The sequence below is a fragment of the Heterodontus francisci genome, chromosome 11, assembly GCF_036365525.1.
Source record: "Heterodontus francisci isolate sHetFra1 chromosome 11, sHetFra1.hap1, whole genome shotgun sequence".
NCBI lineage: Eukaryota > Metazoa > Chordata > Chondrichthyes > Heterodontiformes > Heterodontidae > Heterodontus > Heterodontus francisci.
In genome coordinates this window covers 69,689,629-69,711,807 of record NC_090381.1, presented here as the reverse complement: position 1 = coordinate 69,711,807, position 22,179 = coordinate 69,689,629, and the positions used below count along the sequence as shown (strand labels likewise).

Genomic DNA, 22,179 nt, shown 5'->3' with positions numbered 1-22,179 from the left:
GAAAATTAAACTCCTCCCCACTCCCCACCAGTGTGTCACCTTGATTCCCCAAACGGGGATTGGAAAGCACAGAACTTCCGGCCACCGGCCGGAATATCGATGTGGGACGGCCACGCAGTCCAGGTGAGTTAATTAACATGTATTTGCATTAATTTTATTAGGCAAATGAAGGCCCCGCTGCCGAGCGATGGGGGGACTGCACCGAGGCCTCGCCGGTAAAATGCGGCCATACCTTCTCGGCATCGAGGGTCGTGGTGGACCTCACCTGGAAGAACTTTCTGGGCCCCCCCGCCACGACCCCCAACACCAGAGGGCTAGTAAAATTCAGCCCAGTATTTCAAGTGAGGCCTGAACAGGATATTGTACAAGCATAAAATTATAGGCCTCGTCTCATAATCAATTGTTTCATGAATGTACCCTTAAAACCCATTTGCTCTGGATATCAGTTCACGACATTGCTCATGTACCTTTAGAGATCGATGCAGTAGAGCACCTAGATTGCTTTTTTCCCCATCTTCTTTAATGCTTCTCCCTGAAGTGTACATGAATATTGAACATTTGCCTTGCCAACAGCTGTCATTACTCCTCTGAAATGAATAGCAACTTCTGGACTCCACACACATGCAGTAAATGTGGAAATCCAGAAGTTGTCAACGATTCATAGGGTGTACAGTTGAAATCCCCCTTAGACTGTAATAAATAGAAAGCAGTGAACTGATGAGAATATGCTATTTTATGCTATTAGTCTCACTGTAAAAACCCTTGGAAAAAGTTGCATCTTCTTGAATCAGATGTAACTGGGATTTTAGTGGTGTATTAAGTTCCTAATTACTACTGAACACCCTCACTGGCCCTGAAAAAACGAAATTTATATTTGTGGAATGTCAAATTTTTCCATTATGATAAAAAAGCACATTTTTTAAAAAAAATTTAAGTTTGTTTCAGCTGCTACCTCAATCCCAATGTCCCAATTATTTATTTTGCTCGGTAAAATTTTATTACAAGTGGAAACTTCAGCTATTTACTTCTTGGTTTGCTGTCTGTGAGAATATATCATTGTGATTGGTTGCTTACCATACTTGATGTCATCACTGTTGCTGGACGCTTGGAAATCCCATTGACTTGGTGCCAGATTCAAGCTGACAATGGGAAAAGGGAAATCTATCCTGCGGGCAGCTTTCTTCGAAATCAACAGAGAGCACTTCTGCTTCGCACTGACAGTGAATTCTGGGGCATTAAGATAAGCCTAAAGCAGTAGAGCATTGTCTGCAGTCTTATTACAGGCTTGGGCAAATAAGTAGCAAGTAACATTCACACCACACAACTGCCAGGCAGTGACTATCGCTAACAAGAGAGTCTAATCACCTCCACTTGACATTAAGTGGCATTGCCATCATCAAATCTCCCACTGCCAACATCTGGGAGCCACCATTGACAAGAAACTTAACTTAACCAGTCACATAAATACTGTGGCTCAGAAGTTGGGTTCTGCAGTGAGTGATTCACCTCCTAACTCCCCAGAGCCTTTCCACCATCTACAAGGCACAAGTCAGGAGTATGATGGAATACTCTCCACTTGCAACTCCAACTACTCTCAAGAAGCTTGACACCATCCAGAACAAAGCAGCCTACTTGTTTGGCACCCCATCCACCACCTTAAACATTCACTCTCCTCAGCACTGGCTGCAGTGAGTACCATATACAAGATGCACTGCAGCAACTCACCAAGCCTCCTTCGACAGCACCTCCAAAACCTGTGATTTCTACCATTGAGAAGAACAAGGGCAGTAAGTGCAAGGGAACAGCAACATTTCCAAATTTTCCTCCAAGTCTCAGAACATCCTGATTTGGAATTTATCACCGTTCCTTCTTCGTCACTGGGTCAAAATCCTGGAAATCCCTCCCGAACAGCACTTTGGATATACCTTCACCAGACAGTCTGCAGTGGTTCAAGAAGGTGGCTCACCACCACCTTCTCAGGGGCAATTAGAGATGAGCAATAAATGCTGGCTTTGCCAGCGATACCCACCTCCCATAAATGAATTTAAAAAACCTCACACAAATCTTAGTATCATCTGTAAATTTGCAAATTATGCCACGAACAGTGGTCCCAACACCGATCTCTGCAAGTTGCCACTGATGACCAGTCTCCAAATAGATCCAAATCCATCTAATAACTGGTTTCTGTCTCAGTCCTTTGTAACCAGTCCTTGAACATCCTTCAGTGGTCCAATACTGTCTTTGACAGTTCTGCCGCTTCACATAACAGAAAGAGCTTTTCCCATTACTTTCACAATTGTCTGTGATCATCTTTTCAATTAGTCTTTTAGCTGATCTAATAGCATCTGTCTGATGGAAAAGCTGAACCAATTTATGATCACAGATAACTTATTGCCTTATTTAATTGTATAATACTGTATGTGCTAAATTATACAATTGTGGATATGAAAATAATATTTTTATCCCATTCAGGTCTACGGAAAATAGGATTCCGTCTGAACTTGCGTCTGGCAAAAATGCTTTGGAACTACATTCAGTGTCAACAGAACTGGAACCAGTGCCAACAGCACAGGTAGAATGTATTACTGTGACTTAAGAGAAGTAAATTACTAAAATACATTACAATGCTGAAATATCTGGTTTGTAAAACAAATTGTACAATGATGCTTTCAGGACTTCTGGTCAGAAGAATATAATGCCTTTGACATTTCCATGTTAAGAAAAAAAAAGGACCAGTTTTAATTCCTAGTGGGAGTCATGCTGGCAGGGATCAAGGTGGGCCATAAACCATTCAACTCCATGCAGCATGAGGCCCGAGAGATTTTAACTGTCCTGTTAGTCCCCTGCATGAACCTATCAGGAAATATTAGCTGATTAGTGGACAGAGGTAGGGTTTGGGGCAACAGGAGAACTAATTGTGAAAAGTACCTTTCGATGTTCCTCTGTCTCTCTTATGAGCTCACAGGACAACAGTCTTGCTTGTACTATGTCTTTATGGAACTGCCTTGTGATAGCTGAGTGCCTCATGGTAGAGGTCACATGACTATGCCAGGACACACATTAGTACACTATTGCATTTCTATCCCAAACATCCCCCTTTTCATACAAAAAATGGTATGAAAGTGCTTCCATTTTTGTTAAATATTTTTTGAGGACTCATATTTAAATGGCGTAAATGGATTCATTTTGGAAGGCTGAAGATTTAATAGATGCTGGACTTTGTTTTTTGTTGAAAGTTCACTGAAAGGACACTGAGAGGTCTTGTTTGAAAACAAAACTTTACTGGATATCACATGCCTTAAGCTCAATAAACAACAGAAACCTTGGTGACTTGGAGAAGATGTTTACAGAGAAATTACATGTCAAGCTTTATGAGGGTCAGGAATTGGTTTCGATTCTGAGATATTGTTTTGGTTCAGTTGGGGTGTGGACAGTGTTGAAAAGATTGGAAAAGAAACCCCCTATCTCTCTAAGATACCCAGAGAAATTCAGTGTGTCAGCTTCTCTTTCTCTACCTCTTTGAAAAAATCCTGCGAATCCAGAGTGTGATAACTGAAACTCCTGATGCCACATTTCTCCTGGAAAGCCTACCAGACTAATTCAGAATGAACTGCTTCTGAAAAGATCCCAGTAACCCGTCTTCATGTACCCGGACACAGAAAGGACAACTGACACCCTTATATATCTTCTCTTTTTCTCTTCAAGAATTAGCAAGTATTTGGCCTAAGTATTCTTTTGTTTTGTCTTTTTTTTTTGTAAAAGGCCACTGCAGAGAGAATTTCTTTATTTTTTTCTGTGTACGTGTATGTGTGTATGAGAGTTTGCATATGGGTTATTCAAAAAGGGAAATTTCATATTTCAATCTGTGTGTTAATGCTTTGCTTCGATACTGGATAAGTTTTGTTTTTGTAATAAACTGATAATTTTGTTGCTTATTAAAGAAACCTGGTTTGTGCATTTTATTCTGGGATAAAGAGTAGAGTATATGATTGACCGTATTGGTAACTGGGTAAACATTTAAAATATATGTTGTGACCAGTGGAGAATTGGAACTAGAAAAGACAGTGCACTCCTCCCGCCTCAGTCGTAATATAAAAAAATTGCATGCATTATCATTTACACTGTGAGTTGTCCAAGTCACCCACGATGCACACAACTGTTCTCATGCATTAGCAGTTCGTTATTCTCATCAGTCTCTGCACATGCATTGTACATATCGTCTTTAAATCGTGCCGGTCTCTTGATGGTGCACAAGCACATTTTCGTTGGCATGATTTTCCTTCTCTGGGGAGTATCATTCCTGTTTCACTTGTTGCTGCCGCGGTAACTGCTGTTGTTCCATTTCCGTTGTTGGGGTGCTGTGGACCTCTGGAACTGATGATTGATTTGCGGTCTGTGCAGATGGTGAGTTCACATCCTCCTGATTGGCCGCCTGCAGTGAAGGAACAGCTTCTCCAGTTGTGCGTATGTGCCTGCGGTTGCCACAGTATATCTAGTCGTTCACTTCCAACGCATACAATCGAGGTGACAGGTCTACACAGATCCCAAGTTGCCGCTTGGGCTGACTCTTGTTGAGAGCGTTGAAGATTTGTACCCTGACTGGCTCTCCAAAGCTCAATTCTGGCAATGGTTTGGCAGTTTTGTCAAAATGAAATTTGGCTTTCTGCCGTTTCACCTTGAATTTATCACTCAAGCCTGTTACTACTTCTGGATTCAGTAGCTTTTCTGCTGTTGGAAGAGTAGTTTAGGTGTGGCGTGACATTAGTCTTTGTACTGGACTACTTTCCATGCATTCAGTAGGTGTTCTTCTTCACTCGAGGATTGACTTGTATACATCTGTGCAGGATTTGGTCGCTTTCTTTATTATTCCTTTGGTGATTTTCACTGCCGCCTCAGCCTTTCCATTTGACTGGGGGTAGTGTGGAGATGATGTATGTTGTTGAATTTCGCAATCCTTTATGTAGTGGCTGAATTCTTCACTCATGAACTGAGGGCCATCGTTGCTCATCGCAATGTCTGGGATGCAATAACAACCGAAGTGTGCTTTCAGGCATTCCACAATAGCACCGGTAGTCATTGAGGTCAGCTGGTCTACCTCCTAGTAGACATAATAGTAGTCTACGGTGACAAGATAATCAGTTCATATGAGAGTGTAGAGGTCTACTCCCAGCTTCATCCATGATCTGTCTGGGATGTCATGTGTTATCAGCGGCTCTTTAGCTTGGTTAGCTTGGTACTCGTTATACGCACTGCACTGGCTGATGTGGTGCTCATGTTTGGCCAGTAGAGCACTTCTCTTACCTGCCTCAGGCTCAACTCAATTACTCGGTGGCTTGCATAGATGCTGTTTAGCATCTCTCCTCTCAAAGAGGAATGCCCCTTACCCGGACAGAGCGAAGCAGGTCATTGAGGCACTTGCGGCACTGGATCCCTGTCCGCCTTACAATGCCATGGCTGCTGACCTCCTCCGCGTCATCCAGACAGGCCCTCTTGGTCACTTGGGAGGGTCGCCTTTTACCATCTGGATTGAAGAGGATCTCACGCCTCACCTCAACTGCCTGAAGGAGGACCTGCAATGAATTATCCAAAAATTGGGGGGCTGAGCGAATGCTTCTCCCCTCCATCACTTCTTGTACTTCTCCTGTACTCTCCCAGTCCTTCTCTCCTTGCAGGTGTCGAGCCTTTTAATCCACCAGACCTAATGCCACTGATGTCTTAATGTCGAGCCAAGTAAGAACTAACTGTTCAATTTCATTGCAGTAAACCTTTTTCAAGGGCTTACATCAGCCTTTTCCGTATGTGGCCCTGCCCCCAATGCTGATTATCATCCCGCCCGCACGCGACCTTTCATTTCACAGATACGCCGTGGGGCCGCTAATTGGCTGCCCCATGCTTGATGCCAGTGGCCAGGAGACGCGGAGCGGGATCGGAGCCCTCATCTGCTTCGGGCGCATCTGCCCCGGAGCCACAGATAATGGTAAAATTCCAGCCAGTGAGTGGGCTAGAACATGGCAAATGGAATATAATGTGGAAAAATGTGAGGTTATCCACTTTGGTCGGAGGAATAGATGTGCAGTGTATTTCTTAAATGGTAAGAGGTTAGAAAGTGCACAAAGGGACCTGGGTGTCCTTGTCAATAAGTCACTGAAAGTTAACATGCAGGTGCAGCAAGCAATTAGGAAGGCTAATGGTATGTTCGCCTTTATCACAAGACGATTTGATTACAGGAGTAGTGAAGTCTTGCTTCAATTGTATAGAACCTTGGTTAGACTGCACCTGGAGTAGTGTGTGCAGTTTTGGTCCCCTTACCTTAGGAAGGATATTATTGCCATAGAGAGAGTGCAACGAAGGTTCACCAGATTTGTTCCCAGGATGGCAGGACTGTCCTATGAAGAGAGATTGGGGAAACTAGGCCTGTATTGTCTAGAGTTTCAAAGAATGAAAGGTAATCGCATTGAAACCTACAAAATACTTAAAGGGATATAAAGGTAGATGCAAGTAAGATGTTTCCCCTGGTTGGGGAATCTAGAACCAGGGGACACAATTTCAAGACAAGGGGCAAGCCACTTCGTGCCGAGATGAGGAGAAATTTATTTACTCAGAGGGTTGTAAATCTTTGGAATTCTCTATCCCAAAGGGCTGTGGAAGCTCAGTCATTGAGTATGTTTAAAGCAGAGATTAACAGATTTCTAAATATCAATGACATAAAGGGATATGGGGATAGTGTGGGAAGAAGACATTGAAGTGGATGATCAGCCAGGATCGTATTAAATGGCAGAGCAGGCTTGATGGGCTGAATGGCCTACTCTGTTCCTATGTTCCTATGTTGAGTCTATTATTGTTCCCAGATCTCTTTGAACTTCATCCCTAGCCAGTTGACACCATTCATCAAGTACGTCCAACACTTTCTTCCAATGCATAAAAATTTGCAATTCTGTATTGAATTTCATCTGACAAAGCAGCAGTCCATTTAAATGGAGGCAATTTGAAAAAAAATAAAATTCTCATAAGTCCTTTTATTTAAGTCATTTTCATTGTAATATAAATGATGTTTCTCTGTTACTTTCCAGACTCGGATGACCAAGGAACAGCGCTGGGGAAGTATGTCACTGACCCGGAACCACTCAACCGAGGAAGAGTTTGAAAGAGCAAAGGCAGCAGTTGAGGTTTCTGCATTTTTTCACTCTCTTTTCCTGAGATTAGAATATGGAACATGACTGGACAGATTTTTCCAGCTTGTACATTAAAAATACTATATCCCTTGCTGTTGGGTTCTACAGAATGTGTTTCGAAACCACAATCCATATAGACTTGCAATGTGCAGTACTCTTTTAAATAATTTCCATTAGATATTGTCCTTACATCTACTTTAACTCTTACTTCTAAGCTCCAAATATGACATCCTGCATATTCTTCCTTCTTCTGAGATCATGATTCATCACAGTCTTTGACATTAACTCAGTCTTTCCCAGAACCTCAAAACTGTAAATACCCTTACCTCATTCTTTTCTTCCTCTTTTTCACTTTATTAACTGCAGATTATGTAATCACCTTATGAATAGAATTTGAATCCATATCATATTCTGATTTACTTGCCAAAGACTTGCAGGTTAGGTTAATTGGCCATTATAAATTGCCCCTAGTATAGTTAGGTGGTAGGGAAATATATAGTGACAGGTGGGGATGTGGTAGGAATATGGGATTAGTGTAGGATTAGTATAAATGGGTGGTTGATGGTCGGCACAGACTCGGTGGGCCGAAGGGCCTGTTTCAGTGCTGTATCTCTAAACTAAACTAAACTTCATCTACCATACTATACCAGAGGTATAGACAGGGTGGATCGCAAGAAGCTTTTTCCCAGAGTGGAGGATTCAATTACTAGGGGTCACGAGTTCAAAGTGAGAGGGGAAAAGTTTAGGGGGGATATGCGTGGAAAGTTCTTTACGCAGAGGGTGGTGGGTGCCTGGAACGCGTTGCCAGCGGAGGTGGTAGACGCGGGCACGATAGCGTCTTTTAGGATGTATCTAGACAGATACATGAATGGGCAGGAAGCAAAGAGATACAGACCCTTAGAAAATAGGCGACAGGTTTAGATAGAGGATCTGGATCGGCGCAGGCTTGGAGGGCCGAAGGGCCTGTTCCTGTGCTGTAATTTTCTTTGTTCTTTGTTCATCTCTTTTATTCTTTGCAACCTCAAAGATGGCCTACAATTACAGGCCTTAGCCTTCACATTTGTTTCTCAATAAACATCTGCATTAGTGTTGATTGAAAAGAGTCTAAACAATGTAGCATAGTTTCCTTTCATACTATAAATGGTAATGAATGGATAAGACTGCTTGGTCTTTTTCAATTGAAAACCATGTCAATAATTAGTTGCCATTCCTGTCACCTTCCCACCGCTGCTGCATCTTTACGAACGACAGAGGTGGTGATAAACTGCCCGCCCGCCCCAGACCAATTAAGGTCCCTAAGTGGCCAATTAACTGTCGCTTGAGGGACTCCATCCACCTTGGGATATTAACAGCGGTGAACGGGCGACTCAGCACCTCAGAAGGCTATCCACTAAAACCTGATGGCCTCTTGCGGGCTGGTGGAGGGCTCTCCTGATCGGACCCCTGCTGGGACACATCCCCACCCCCTCCCCACTACCCCCCCCAACCTGGCCAGGGCCGAGCCGATTGTCCCCGGCGCAGCCCCACACACTGACCTTAATTCTGGGGCTTTCTCCATTGTTGCTCCTCTTGCTGGGTGCAGTTCCAGCAGTGGCCACCGCTCCCAGTGACATTAGATTAGATTAGAGATACAGCACTGAAACAGGCCCTTCGGCCCACCGAGTCTGTGCCGACCATCAACCACCCATTTATACTCATCCTACACTAATCCCATATTCCTACCAAACATCCCCACCTGTCCCTATATTTCCCTACCACCTACCTATACTAGTGACAATTTATAATGGCCAATTTACCTACAGTCCCATTGCTGGGACTGAAGAGCTGCTGGCCCACTGATTGGCTGGCAACACTTGGAGGCGGGACTTTCTGCCTCAGAGGGGCAGAAGTCCCGCCCGAGGCCAGTTAAGGACCTGGGCCACATAACATCACCGCATGGCTTCCAGGCCTGGTGGAGGCAGGCTCACCCCTGACATTTTGACTGGTGGGCAGGGCCTCCGCCCCGACATAAAATTCTGGCCACAGTGTCATCTTGTCACTTACTACAAGCATGCAATTGCTTGGTATTACGTAGAACTATATAGAATTTACGACATGGAACCAGACCATTCAATCCAATGAGTCCAAGTTGAAGCTTACTGTCCACACAAGCACTGGTCCTTATACACGGCCTAGACCACTCTGGAGGAACTCTGCAGAACTCTTCAGAGCATGTCCCATGATTCATTGTGATGTTCTGCATCCTGCACAACCTTGCCATCATGAAGGCACAGCCATTGCCACCAGGTATACAGTGACCAGCTATGGAAGAAGGGAGGAGGCAACCAACACATCAGCTTTCAGCTGAGTTGTTGATGATCGGCTCATCCGATTGCAGTACCAGAGAATACAACCCAATTGCCCAATCAACAACATTCCTACATGTTACCTTCCCTCCCTTAGTGACCATCACACCATCTTCTTGCCACAATGCTGAAATAAAAGCCACCACAAGACAAACATTCCAAAAACATTATAAATAAAACCATCAAATATTCCATACAAAAGTCAACTAACCACACTTGTGCATTCCCTTCGTGCCTGTCTTCCATGTGCCTTTGCCTGCCCTAGCTCTCCTATGCAGTGCTATTCCAATAGCTACAGCATGGCTGGCAGAAGGCTGCTGATTTTCAGTTGAAGAGAATGCAGATGGACTTGCAGGACAAGTTCTGGACCTTGTGGGTCCAGCTTCAGATTGCCCAATCTTGGCATGAGTGGCAGTAGTCTGGGCTGGCTGACTGACAAGCAACAGCAAGGGCACTGGTGGAGTGGCAGTGATGGGAGGACGAATGCTGTCACCTTGAGAAAGGACAGCAGGTTCATGCTTCACGGAGCCATTGCCACAAACCCAGTGCAGTACCTCAGCAAACCTAGCAATGCATTGGAGCAAAGATTGCTGGACTGCTGTGACACCCTGCAAGCCCCTTTGAACACTGGCATCTGCAGCCATGATGGCAGCAGTCTGAACTTGCATGGCAACAAGCTGAGTTTGCAGGAATTCAGTCTGAACTTTCACTGCAGCACTCAAACATTGGGTTGTTTCTGCTTGTGCTGCAATGGAAGCAGAGACATTGGCAATCTATTATCATGGTTGGGTCCACAAGTGTGATCAGGGAGTTGGTCACTTCATGCTGGAAAGGATGGGCTGCAAGCTCTGCACAAAGCCATGTATAAGGTTGGTGCTGGACTCCTTCTTTCTTGACAGTGATCACAGGCTTTCTGGCACACCTCTGACCTCCTGCGGTCTTTCTTTCACTACCGGGTGGGGGGCTACCACCTTCACCCCCGCCAGATCGTTACCTAGGAGCAGGTCAACCCCGTCCACATGCAAACTAGGGACAATGCTTACGGTCACCAGTCCCGAAACTAGGTCGCACTCCAGGTGCACCCGGTGTACAGGTACAGGCATATGCTACCCTCCAATACCATTCACCACCATTTTGGTGTTCACTGCACTCTCTGGGGGAAAGGTCAGGCCTTTTCCCAGTAAAAGGGATCTAGTGGCCCCGGTGTCCCTAAGAATCACTATGGGCATACTTGCCCCACTCGAGGGGTATGGGGTTACTTTCCCTTCAGACACAAAACCCTGTTAACCTTCAGGAATCTTATTAAATGTTCTTGCACTTGCAGTGGTAGACTTCCTGGGTTACACTCTTACTGCAGTTAAAGCCACAGCTTGTTCTGTTGTACTTTCCATCAGGTTCGCTTCTTCCCTGAGCGGGTGTGCCCTGATTAACCCTACAGGTTTTCCCTTTAGTTTCCAGCAGTCAGCTCTTAACTGCCCTGCTTTATTACAATGGAAGCACACAGGTCTCCAGGTCTCACTCTTGCTCACAGCATATTCCTTTTTGGCTATAGGAGGGACCCCTGTGTCTCCTGCTTTCCTTTCACTCCCAGGACTGCTTGGGCTCCTATCACCTTCCCACTCTTTGTCCCTTTCGGATTTGTGGGTATGACTAGGAAAAGTTCTCTCCTGGGAACTGCCTTATAAATTAAAGCAAGCTCATCGGCCAGGACGGCCACTTGTCGGGCTCTTTGGACCCATTGCTCTTCTACATGGGTCTTTATGCAGAGTGGGAGAAAGTGTTTAAATTCCTCTAACAGAATTACTTCTCCGAGATTCTCATAGCTGAACTGTACTTTAAGAGCCCTCAGCCACTGGTCAAAAGCTAGCTGTTTACTTCTTTCAAACTCCAAATAAGTTTGATTAGCTTGCTTCTTGAGGGTTCTCAACTTTTGGCAATAGGCTTTGGGTACTAATTCATATGCCCTGAGGATAGCATTTTTGGTCAGTTCATAATTTGATGAACTCTCATCTGGCGACAGGGAATAAACCTCATGGGCTTTTCCAGTTAGCTTGCTTTGTGGTAAAAGAGGCCAGGTCTCAGCTGGCCATTTTAGCTGCCTTGCCAGTTTCTCAAAGGACACAAAAAATCCTTCTATATCCTCCTCATTGAATTTTGAAATTAGTTGAGCTAGTTTTAACAATTTTGTACCCAGCCCTGAATTATGCTCCTCCGTATTGGCCACTGGGGTTACTCCGTCACCCCCTAGTTAACTCAAGCTGCTTCAACTCTCTCTCTCTTCACATTCCTTCTGGAATATTCTTCCTCTCTCCCTCTCCTCAAATTCAAGCTTCCTCTGTTACAATTGTATCTTTGCTAACAATACCCTATCGGAGTCTGCTTCTAACCTGTTTTTGCTTCTTCCAATTCAAGGGAAAAATGGTTGGCCACTAGCCTTAGGAGTTCAGACTTCCTAGCCTTGCCACATACAGTGATCCCACACTGCTCAGCTATTTTCCTCAACTCCTCCATCGACAGTGCTTTTTCCCAAGTTACATCACCCTGGCTTGGAGAGCTACTAGCTTCAGTTGCAAACATGTTAGTATTCTAGCACACACAACCACAAGAAAACCTGCATTGAAATCTTGCTCTTTTTTGATTGGGAATAATTTGGCATCCCATTTCCAATTTCTCTCATTTGTCTGTGGGTCAAATCCGGATGGTAGCCCCCAAATTTCTGTTACGACCAGGTGAGAAAGAGGTCTCAGGTTCCCTTTCAGCCTTCACCTGGTCTTACTGTAACAGGGTTTAATTTTAAACACATCGTGTTTTTAGCTCCCCCTTGGTGAATCCTTGTTCATCACTTTCCAATTATAAAGCAAAGAAATCAGTACAAACAGGCTTTCTTAGGTTTAAAGATGAAAAGTTGAAATTTATTCAACTTAAACTTAAACTCTAATTCGGTTGACGCTTACATAACACGCCCACACTAGCATGCATACGCGAAACACACATGCAAATAGAGACAGAATAGAACAGAACAAATAAAGTAGAAAAGTTTGAGGCAATATCTAAAGAGGGTTTTTGTTATGGTTCTTCGAGCTCACTGTAGAGTCCTTGCTTGTAGGTAGATCTTGCTTTTCATTGGGGCCAAGTATTCTTCTTAAACCTTGTTTGCTGGAGAACACTTTTCTCTCTTGGGGTTCTGTGTCTTCAGTGGATTCAGAGGCTTGTGAGAAAGAGATGGGAGCAGACAGGAGAGAGATCTTCTCAGTCCAGGAGCAAACAGCTTTCTGCCCAAACTGTTTGTACAAATTCAAAAAACTCAAGTTACCCAGCAGCTAAGTCATGTGACTAGCTGGTTTGACCATGTCCATTTGTGTATTCAGCCATCTTAGCAGTCAACCTGGAATGCAAGCTCCCCCACCTTCAATGTCTGGTGATCAAAAGTCCATTGTTGGTTGAATGTCAGGGAATGGCTACTTTGTCCTTCCAAACACTGTCTGTTAATATGCAAATGTCTTTTCCAGCCACGGCTGATCTGTTTAATAAGGCTTCTTCACTCCACTAACAGTTTATAAGCAATGTTTATGACAAAATTAATGTGCCTCATTCTTGGCATGTGGGGGCCTAGCATGACACGACTTTAAGAAAGCCTTTGACAAAGTAACACATCAAAGGCTGGTTATCGGTGCACGGAATAGGAGGATCAGTGTCCAATTGGATAAAAAAAATTGGCTTAAGGACAGAAAACAGCGAGTCGTGGTAAATGGTTGTTTTTCAGACTGGAGGATGATAGACAGTGTGTTCCCCAAGGGTCAGTACTAGGACTACTGTTTTTTTTTGCTATGTGTGTGTATATATATATATATATATATATACATGACTTGGATCTTGCAAAACAGAGTGGTATTTCAAAATCTGCTGGTATAATAAATCTGGAGGAGTGGCAAACAGTGAGGATGATACGAACCGCCTGCAACAAGACATAGATAGGCTAGCAGAATGGGCAGATGGAATTGAATACAGACAAGTATGATGTATTTTGGCAGAAGGATAGGGTGAGGCAATATAGATTTAATGGCACAGTTCTAAAGAGTGTGCAGTGACAGAGGGACCAGGGAGTGCATGTGCAGCGATCTTTGCAGGTGGAAGGACATATTGAGATAAGGGTTAGTAAAGCATATCGGTTCTTGGGCTTCATAATAGATGCATTGAGTACAAAAGCAGGGAAGTTATGCTGAACCTTTATAAAGCTCTGGTTAGGCCCCAACTAGAGTATTGTGTCCAGATCCAGTCAACACGCTTTAGGAGGATGTGAGGGTCCTTGAGTGGGTGCAGATGAGATTTACCAGAATGGTTCCATGGATGAGGGATTTTCATTACAAGGTTAGGTTGGAAAAGCTAGGTTTGTTCTCCCTGGAGCAAAGGAGATTGAGGGGAGATTTGAAAAGCTTAGATAAGTTAAACAAGGAAAACCTATTCCCATTAACTGATGGTACAAGGACTAGGGTCACAAATAGATGGTTTTGGGCAAGAGATTCAGGGGGATGTGAGAAAGAACTTTATTACGCAGCGAGTGGTAATGACCTAGAACTCGCTGCCCACGTGGGTGGTAGAAGCGGAGACAATCAATGATTTCAAAAGGAAATTGGTTGGAAACTTGAGGGGAATAAACTTGCAAGGCTACAGGGATTGAGCGAGGGAGTGGGACTGGCTGGATTGCACTGCAGAGAGCCGGCATGGACTTGATGGGCCGAATGGCCTCCTGTTATGCCATAAATGACTCTATGACTATGAGAGAGAGAGAGACTGGGGTGTGAAAGGGAGGGAGAGAGAGGGATTGTAGAGGGATTAAGAAAGAGGGCGAGACAGAGAGAGAGAAGGAGGCTGGGGGCCAGAGGGAGAGAGAGAGAGACTGGGGGGGTGAAAGAGACTGAGAGAGAGAGACTGGGCAATAGATAGAGAGATACTGGTGGAGAGAGAGAGATAGTGGGGGAGAAAGAGAAGCTGGGGCAAGAGACAGAGAGACTACAGGGCGAAGAGAGAGAGAGAGACTTGGGGCAGAAAGCGAGGGAGATTGAAAGCTAGAGACTGGGTGAACAGAGAGAGATAGTGGGGGAGAGAGAGAAGCTGAGGTGAGAGACAGAAAGACTACTGGACGGAGAGAGAGAGAGATGGGGCAGAGAGAGAGAGCGCTACAGACCGGGTGAATAGAGAGAGAGACTGGGGAAGGGGAAGGCATAGAGACTGCAGGGTTAGAAAGAGAGACTGGGGAGGAGAGAGAGAGAAAGACTGGGGAGAAAGAGAGACTGGGGGACGGGGAGGCAGAAAGACCAGGGGTAGAGAGAGACTGGGTGGGGGAGAGAGAGAGAGACTGGGGAGAGAGGGAGAGAGACTGGTGGGACAGAGAAAAAGACTTGGGAGAGAGAGAGAGACAGGGACTGGAAGAGACCGTGAGATAGAGACTGGGAGAGAAAGAGAGGGAGCAGGACTGACTGGATTGCTCCACGGAGAGCCGGCATGGACTTGATGGGCCAAATGGCCTCCTTCTATGCCATAAATGACTCAATGACTCTATGGGGGGAATTTTATGGCCCGGCAAGAGCAGCATTGGTGGCGTGTAGGGTGATTTAATCGGACATGAGGTTTTTTCAGATTTCTGACAGCAGGTTTTTTTTATCACAATTAGATCAGTGACGTGTTTGTGGCTGTCCGAGCTTTGCCCTGCACAGTTGCGGATTGCAGCTTTGCATGCATTTCCATACCATGAATACTCATTACCCTACACTTCATTCAAATTAAGTCCTACCTGTCAGATTAAGTTAGTGGCAAGCGGTATTCCTGAGCTACCCAGTTCATATTTGTTTAAATATGGCATACACTAGTCGACTTTGTGCAATTGTATCTAAAATCAATGGTTCCAAGTCTTGCACTCATTGCACAAGGAAAGCCAACATTGGAATGGATGTTTGGCTTCAGGCTTGGCACCAAAAAGGGCAAATTTTCTCAGATGATAGTGGGAAAGGCATTAGGGTGGGGGTGCATGAAGGAGTGGGGAGGGTAGCCAGTGAAGACAGGATGGAGTCTCTGGTAGATGGAGCAGCAGAGAGGGAGGAGGGCAGTGGTCAGGGTATGTAGTGGTTGTTATTGATGCTGAAACTGGCTGTGGGCAGTTACAGGGGGTGGTAGGTTGATGGGTGCCTGACAGGAAACAGATGATCATGAGGGACTTAAAGGGAGAGGTTAGTGCTGTCAATGTCAGGGACCTATGGGGAAAGATCAAGGTACTGGCTGGCAGAGGGAACAGTAACAAGCAAAAAAATATTATGAGGGGGAGGCAGTGCTTGGGTGCAACCTGACAATGGAGGTCAACCAGGAATAAGCTTATTCTGTGGCTGCAATCAGCTTGTGCTCCCGAAGGCTGGGGATTCTTGTGGCTTGTAACACAGAATTATTTATTGGCTTGTGGCTCATGGTATTTCATAGAGTGATGGCGGGTTCCACCAGTGAAAGTCCATCCCTGCTGCATGATTGCATGTGTTTCCCATTCGCATCACCGCACCTTTAATTTGCATGTAAAATTGCATGCGAAATGGGAAAAAAGGGCAGAAGTGGAAGTTCCGCCAACTTCTGGTTCTGCCATCAGAAACGCCACAGTTCTCATAAAATTCAAGCCTATGACTCCTGTTAGCCTCTCAAGATTTTGCACGTTATGTTCAGGCATGCGGCCAATCAACAGTGCGCTTAACGCTAGTTGCATGCGACAATCATGTAAATGAACATGTAGCGTGAAGAGTGTGCTGCCTACATCAGAAGGAACAGACATGGGTTTATCACATTTTGCAACCCCTATGCCTGTTTTCGGGGACTATCTAATTTTGCCTCCTTTGTTTCTACAAACTCTGTTCCATCCCTTCTTCATTCTTAATTTATCTTTATTTAACTACCCCTTAACCTCCTCTGTTCTAACAAAAGTAAACAATATTTTTCGATTTTCTCCTGATATTGTATTTCCTCATATGGCAGCATCCTAATGGATCTTCACTATACCCTCTCTATTGCTTTACCATCTTTCCTATAGTGTGGAGTCCATGTGGCACTGCATTACAAGGTCAGAAATACACATTTCCAACAGAAACCAATGGGGCTGCATCAAGTTATTGCAATGTCGATACATTTGCCCCAGATTGCTCATAAAGTATGGGGTCTTTCAATAAGTCTTTAATTTAGTGCTGATTCTGTAGACAAAATATGAAGGTATTAAAGCCTGCATGAAATTGCTGAATTGAAGCCTTTATCGTCATCTTGATATCAGGTGATTATTTTCTCCTGCAATACTAAAAACCAGGCAAAAATATCAGCAACAAATAAAATAAATAAGCATCAACGGCTATAATTGAAATCAAGTGGCCCTAAAGACTTAATCAATTAATGGTATCATGCACTGTAGCTATATACTGCTGCTTAGGGTTATGAAAAGGACAACTTGAATGCTTAATCAGTACTTGACAAAAGTGAATTATTCAGTATTCAGTTCAACGTGAGTATGCATAGTGGAATGTGTACAATTAACACAAAAAAACTAGCATACATCAGATTGCATTGTCACTCAAAGAAAATCTTTGAAACTAATCTTGAAAAAAGCTTCTAAAGAACCATATATTGTGTGAGCTAAAGTAGGCTTATCCTTTCTATTTCTTCTTAAGCATCCACACTCAAACTCAATCTCATCTGGCAAGTATCTAAATGTGCTGTGACTTATCGAAAACATCAGCTTAATTGGACATTTGACACTTAATGAATTGCTGCCGAGTATATCTGGATAGCTGCCAGATGGCCAAGAAGGTCAGGGCAGGTCGTGCAGGAGTCCCTGGAGGGCATCCCACTTTCTAACCAGTATTCAGTTATGAGTACCGATGGGAAGGAGGGTTCCTCTGTAGAGTGCAGTGAGAGTCATGACATCATGAGTGACTCAGCTGTGCTGCGAGGGAGGAAAAAGGGCAAGACAGCAATAGTGGTATGGGATGGTTAGAGGAACAGAAAGGCGTTTTTGATGTCACAGACACGATTCCAGGATGGTATGTTGCCTCCCTGGTGCAAGGGTCATGGATATCACTGAGCGGCTACAGAGCATTCTGGAGGCTGAGGGTGCACAGCCAGAGGTCGTGGTCCACATTGGTACCACCAATATAGAAAGAAAAAAGGATAAGGTCCTGCAGGCTAGGTTTAGGGAGTTGGGAAAGAGATTAGCAAGCAGGACAACAAGGGTAATAATCTCCAGATTACTCCCAATGCCACGTGCTTGTGAGTTTAGTAATAGATGATACACCAGATGAATGTGTGGCTGGAGAGATGTGCAGGAGGAAGGGCTTCAGATTTCTGGGGCATTGGGACCAGTTCTGGGGTAGGTGGGACCTGTATAAGCTGGATGGACTGCATCTGAACAGGACTGGGACAAATATCCTTGCAGGAAGGTTTGTTAGTGCTGTTGGGGATGGTTTAAACTAGATTGGCAGGAGGTTAGGAACCTGAGTGCAATCTTAGATAGGAAAATTTAAGGGCAGGGAACAGGACGCAGAAAATTAGCAAAATTGGCGAGTGACACGAAAAGACAGAAGAAGAAAAGGTTAAAAAGTGTGCAACACAGGAATTTGGCAGTATTAAAGTGTATTTATTTAAATGCAAGGAGTATAGTAAATAAAGCAGCTGAGTTGAGATCATAGATAGACACATAGCAACACGATATTGTTGCTTTAATGAAAATTTGGCTTAAGGAGGGGCAAGAATGGAAGCTCAACCTCCCTGAATTTAGAGTATTCAGGCGTGATAGAGAGGGAGATAAAAAAGGGGGCGTGTAGCATTATTAGTCACAGAATCAATAACAGCTTTGAGGAGGGATGATATGCTAAGTGAATCATCAAACGAGGCCATATGGGTGGAGCTCAGAAATAAAAAAGGGGCAGACACATTAGTGTACTGTAGACCCCCAAATAGAGAGAGGGAGATAGAGGAACAAATATGTAGGCAAATTTCTGAGTGCAATAACTTTAGGGCAGTGATGGTTGGGGATTTCAACTACCCTAATATCGACTGGGATACAAACAGTGTGAAGGGCACAGAAGAGACAAAATTCTTGAACTGTATTCAAGAGAACTTTTTTAGCCAGCACATAACAAGCCCAACGAGAGGGGGCGCAATTCTAGATTTAGTTTTCGGTAATGAAGCTGGGCAATAAAGCTGGAGGTCTGTGAACGTTGTACCATTGTTTAAAAAGGGTGCGAGGGATAAGCCAGGTAATTATAGGCCAGTCAGCCTGACCTCAGTAGTGGGTAAATTGTTAGAATCTATTCTGAGGGACAGGATAAACTGTCACTTAGAATGGCACGGATTAATCAGGGATAGTCAGGATGGATTTGTTAAGGGAAAGTCATGTCTTACTAACTTGATTGAGTTTCTGGAGGAAGTGACAAGGAGGATCGATGAGGGTAGTGCAGTGGATGTGGTTTACATGGATTTTAGTAAGGCATTTGACAAGGTCCCACATGGCAGGCTGGTCAATACAATGAAAGCCCATGGGTTACAGGGGAAGGTGGCAGGTTGGATCCAGATTTGTCTCAGTAACAGGAAACAAAGGGTAGTTGTTGACGGATGTTTTTGTGAATGGAAAGCAGTTTCCAGTGGTGTTCCACAGGGCTCAGTGTTGGGTCCCTTGCTGTTTGTGGTATATATTAATGATTTGAACTTAAATGTGGGAGGCATGATTGGGAAATTTGCTGATGACACAAAAATTGACCGTGTAGTTAATAGTGAGGAGGAGAGTTGTGGACTCCAGAATGATATCAATGGTTTGGTTGAGTGGGTGGAAAAGTGGCAAATGGAATTCAATCCTGAGAAGTGTGAGATAATAAATTTGGGGAGGGCAGATAAAGCGAGGGAATATACAACAAACGGGAGGATATTTAGAGGGGTAGAAGAAGTGAGACACCTTGGGAGTGCATGTCCACAGGTCCCTGAAGGTGGCAGGACAGGTAGATAGAGTGGTGAAGAAGGCATATGGATTGCTTTCCTTTATTGGCTGAGGTATAGAGTACAAAAGCAGGGATGTAATGCTGGATCTGTATAGAGCAATGGTTAGGCCGTAGCTGGAGTACTACATGCCGTTCTGTTCACCACTTTACAGAAAGGACATAATTGCTCTGGAGAGAGTGCAGAGGAGATTTACAAGAATGTTGCCAGGGCTTGAAGGTTGCAGCTATGAGGAAAGATTGGATAGATTGGGGTTGTTTTCCCTGGAATTGAGGAGGCTGAGGGGTGACTTAATTGAGGTGTACAAAATTATGAGGGGCCTAGATAGAGTGGACAGAAAGGACCTGTTGTCCCTGGCGGGGAGGTTGGTTACCAGGGCACACAGATTTAAGGTGAATGGGAGAAAAATTAGAGGGGACATGAGGAGAAACTTTTTCACCCAGACCGTGTCTGGAATTCACTGCCAGGATCGGTGGTGGAGGCAGAGACCCTCAATTCTTTTAAAAGGTACCTGGACATGTACCTAAGGTGCTGTAACATGCGGGGCTATAGACCAGGTGCTGGAAGATGGGATTAGTTTGGATGGATAGCTTATTCGGCCAGCGTGGACTCGATGGGCTGAATGGACTCCTTCTGTGCTATATTTTGTTCTATGTTCTGTTCTATCCTCTGTGGTTTTTAAATTGGACTTAACTTGCGATTGAAGTACTTTAGCTTTTGTATTTTACTGTTTTCTTCCAGTCGGACACAGAATTCTGGGATAAAATGCAAGATGAATGGGAGGAAATGGCACGGAGGAATTGGATTGCAGGAAGTGAACAGCCACCGACAAATACAACTGTCTCCCCCCATGAGAAGGTAACCTTAAAAATACGTTGCCCTATAATTAAGCTTTGCGACTAGTAAATGCTCGGTTATTTGATTTATCTCATTTATATTCAAAATCTACCCGGAAATGATGACAAAGAATTCGTGTGGTACAACGCTGAGAGTTAATCCATTGTAAAATACAGAAATGAGGAAAATACAGCAGAAAAAGTACAAAATATAATATATTATCTCATTCTTTACACAAGATGAATTCTGACCTTCTACCTCAAATTAAACCAGAACCCAAGTAGTAAATAGCAGATTTGATGTAACTATAGTACTAACCAATTAAAACAGCAAATAAGTGAGAGGTCCACCTCTCAAGTCAAACAAAGTCAAACAAATGTTGAATGGATAATGTTGTTAATTATTAATGAAGCAATTTGATTGCTGTAATCCAATAATGACGAATAGCAAAGGAATAGTGAATAAATTATATGCATTAAAATGTCTTTAAGCAGATAACTGTCAGTAAGCAGAACAATTTAATTCTGGAAAGTTAGATAAACAATACAACTTTTTTACGAGATGTTATTCACTTCAATTGACCTTTGCTACAGGGCTATTATTTTCACACTGACAATCCCTTCAAAGACTGGCCCAATGCATTCGAGGAAGCAATAAAAAAGCACAAAGAAGGAGATCTTCCTAATGCTGTCTTACTGTTGGAATCAGCGATTTTGCAGGACCCCTATGATGCAGAGGTAGGCTGACGATGTTTATCAATCGTAAGTATAGAAAAAAGTAAAATATGTCAATAATCATATTAATTTAAATAAGGTATAACTCACATTGCTTTGTTTTTCCAAGTATGAGATGCATTTTGGTTGTTCTCAGAATAGTATTATATATGCAAACATTATATTTCCTATATATATAGACCTATTATTAACTCATAGTGTTCACTCTATTTCAATGTACTTCTTGTTAATTATGTGTTATATCAATGTGTGTGGAGGGAGAGGGGTCTGTTGGAGAAGTGTTGTTCAATAAAATACACCTCACTTTACTGTTACAAGCAGAAATTAAATAGATTATATGTTAAAGACTGATTATAATTCTACAGCACTTGGGGCTTTTAGATGCAAACCTGAACTCTGAAATATTATCAATGGGGCTATGCCTAATGATGTAAAACAGTTTATAATGCTCTTTCACCACCAATTTTTGGAACCTACCATGAAGTTTGAAATTGATACAGACCTATTACAACAACAACTCGCATTTTTATAGTGTCTTTAACATAATAAAACATCCCAAGGTTCTTGCGTCTAATAATCTAAATACAAAGTCTCTTCACATGGCCGTTCATTAATGGCATTCTAGATCAGAAAGCAGGAAGTGTTTGAGCGTCACCAAGGTACACCTCTTCCTTAGATTTGCCCTGGATTATTCCCTCTCTATCCAAGGAACATTTTTGCTAATTTTAGCACAACGCACTGACAATCATATTTTTGGAGGTATGGTCAGTGTGTCAATGTTTTCTGACAAAAATCAGAATAGAACTATCCTATGAATGTCCTGTTGTTAGTAGGATTCATTCATGCCATGGCATACTGTAGGCTGAAGTTCTCAAAAGTTTCTGCTTACAATATGCAGCACAGTCATGATTTCCATCATTATCCACCCCTCCAGATTCCTCCTGCTCTACAAATTACCAGATGCTACATCCTCACTTACATTATCTCATTTTCCCTTAAGTGAAAGTATCAGAGGTGGTGCATGGAATGAACAAGAAAGTGAGAGAAGTGATGAGACAGAGGGGATTGCAACAGAGGAACGCT

General features: G+C 43.6%; 1 protein-coding gene across 1 annotated transcript in view; it reads left to right on the top strand.

Annotated features, from left to right (window-relative positions):
* The window catches only part of pex5la (peroxisomal biogenesis factor 5-like a), a 132,112-nt gene that overhangs the window by 57,189 nt on the left and 52,744 nt on the right, over positions 1–22,179 (top strand). Inside the window, exons 5-8 of the mRNA XM_068041475.1 lie at positions 2,473–2,572; positions 7,071–7,166; positions 20,267–20,383; positions 20,956–21,099. Coding sequence (XP_067897576.1) covers positions 2,473–2,572; positions 7,071–7,166; positions 20,267–20,383; positions 20,956–21,099 — 457 coding nt within the window. The remainder of the gene's footprint in view (positions 1–2,472; positions 2,573–7,070; positions 7,167–20,266; positions 20,384–20,955; positions 21,100–22,179) is intronic.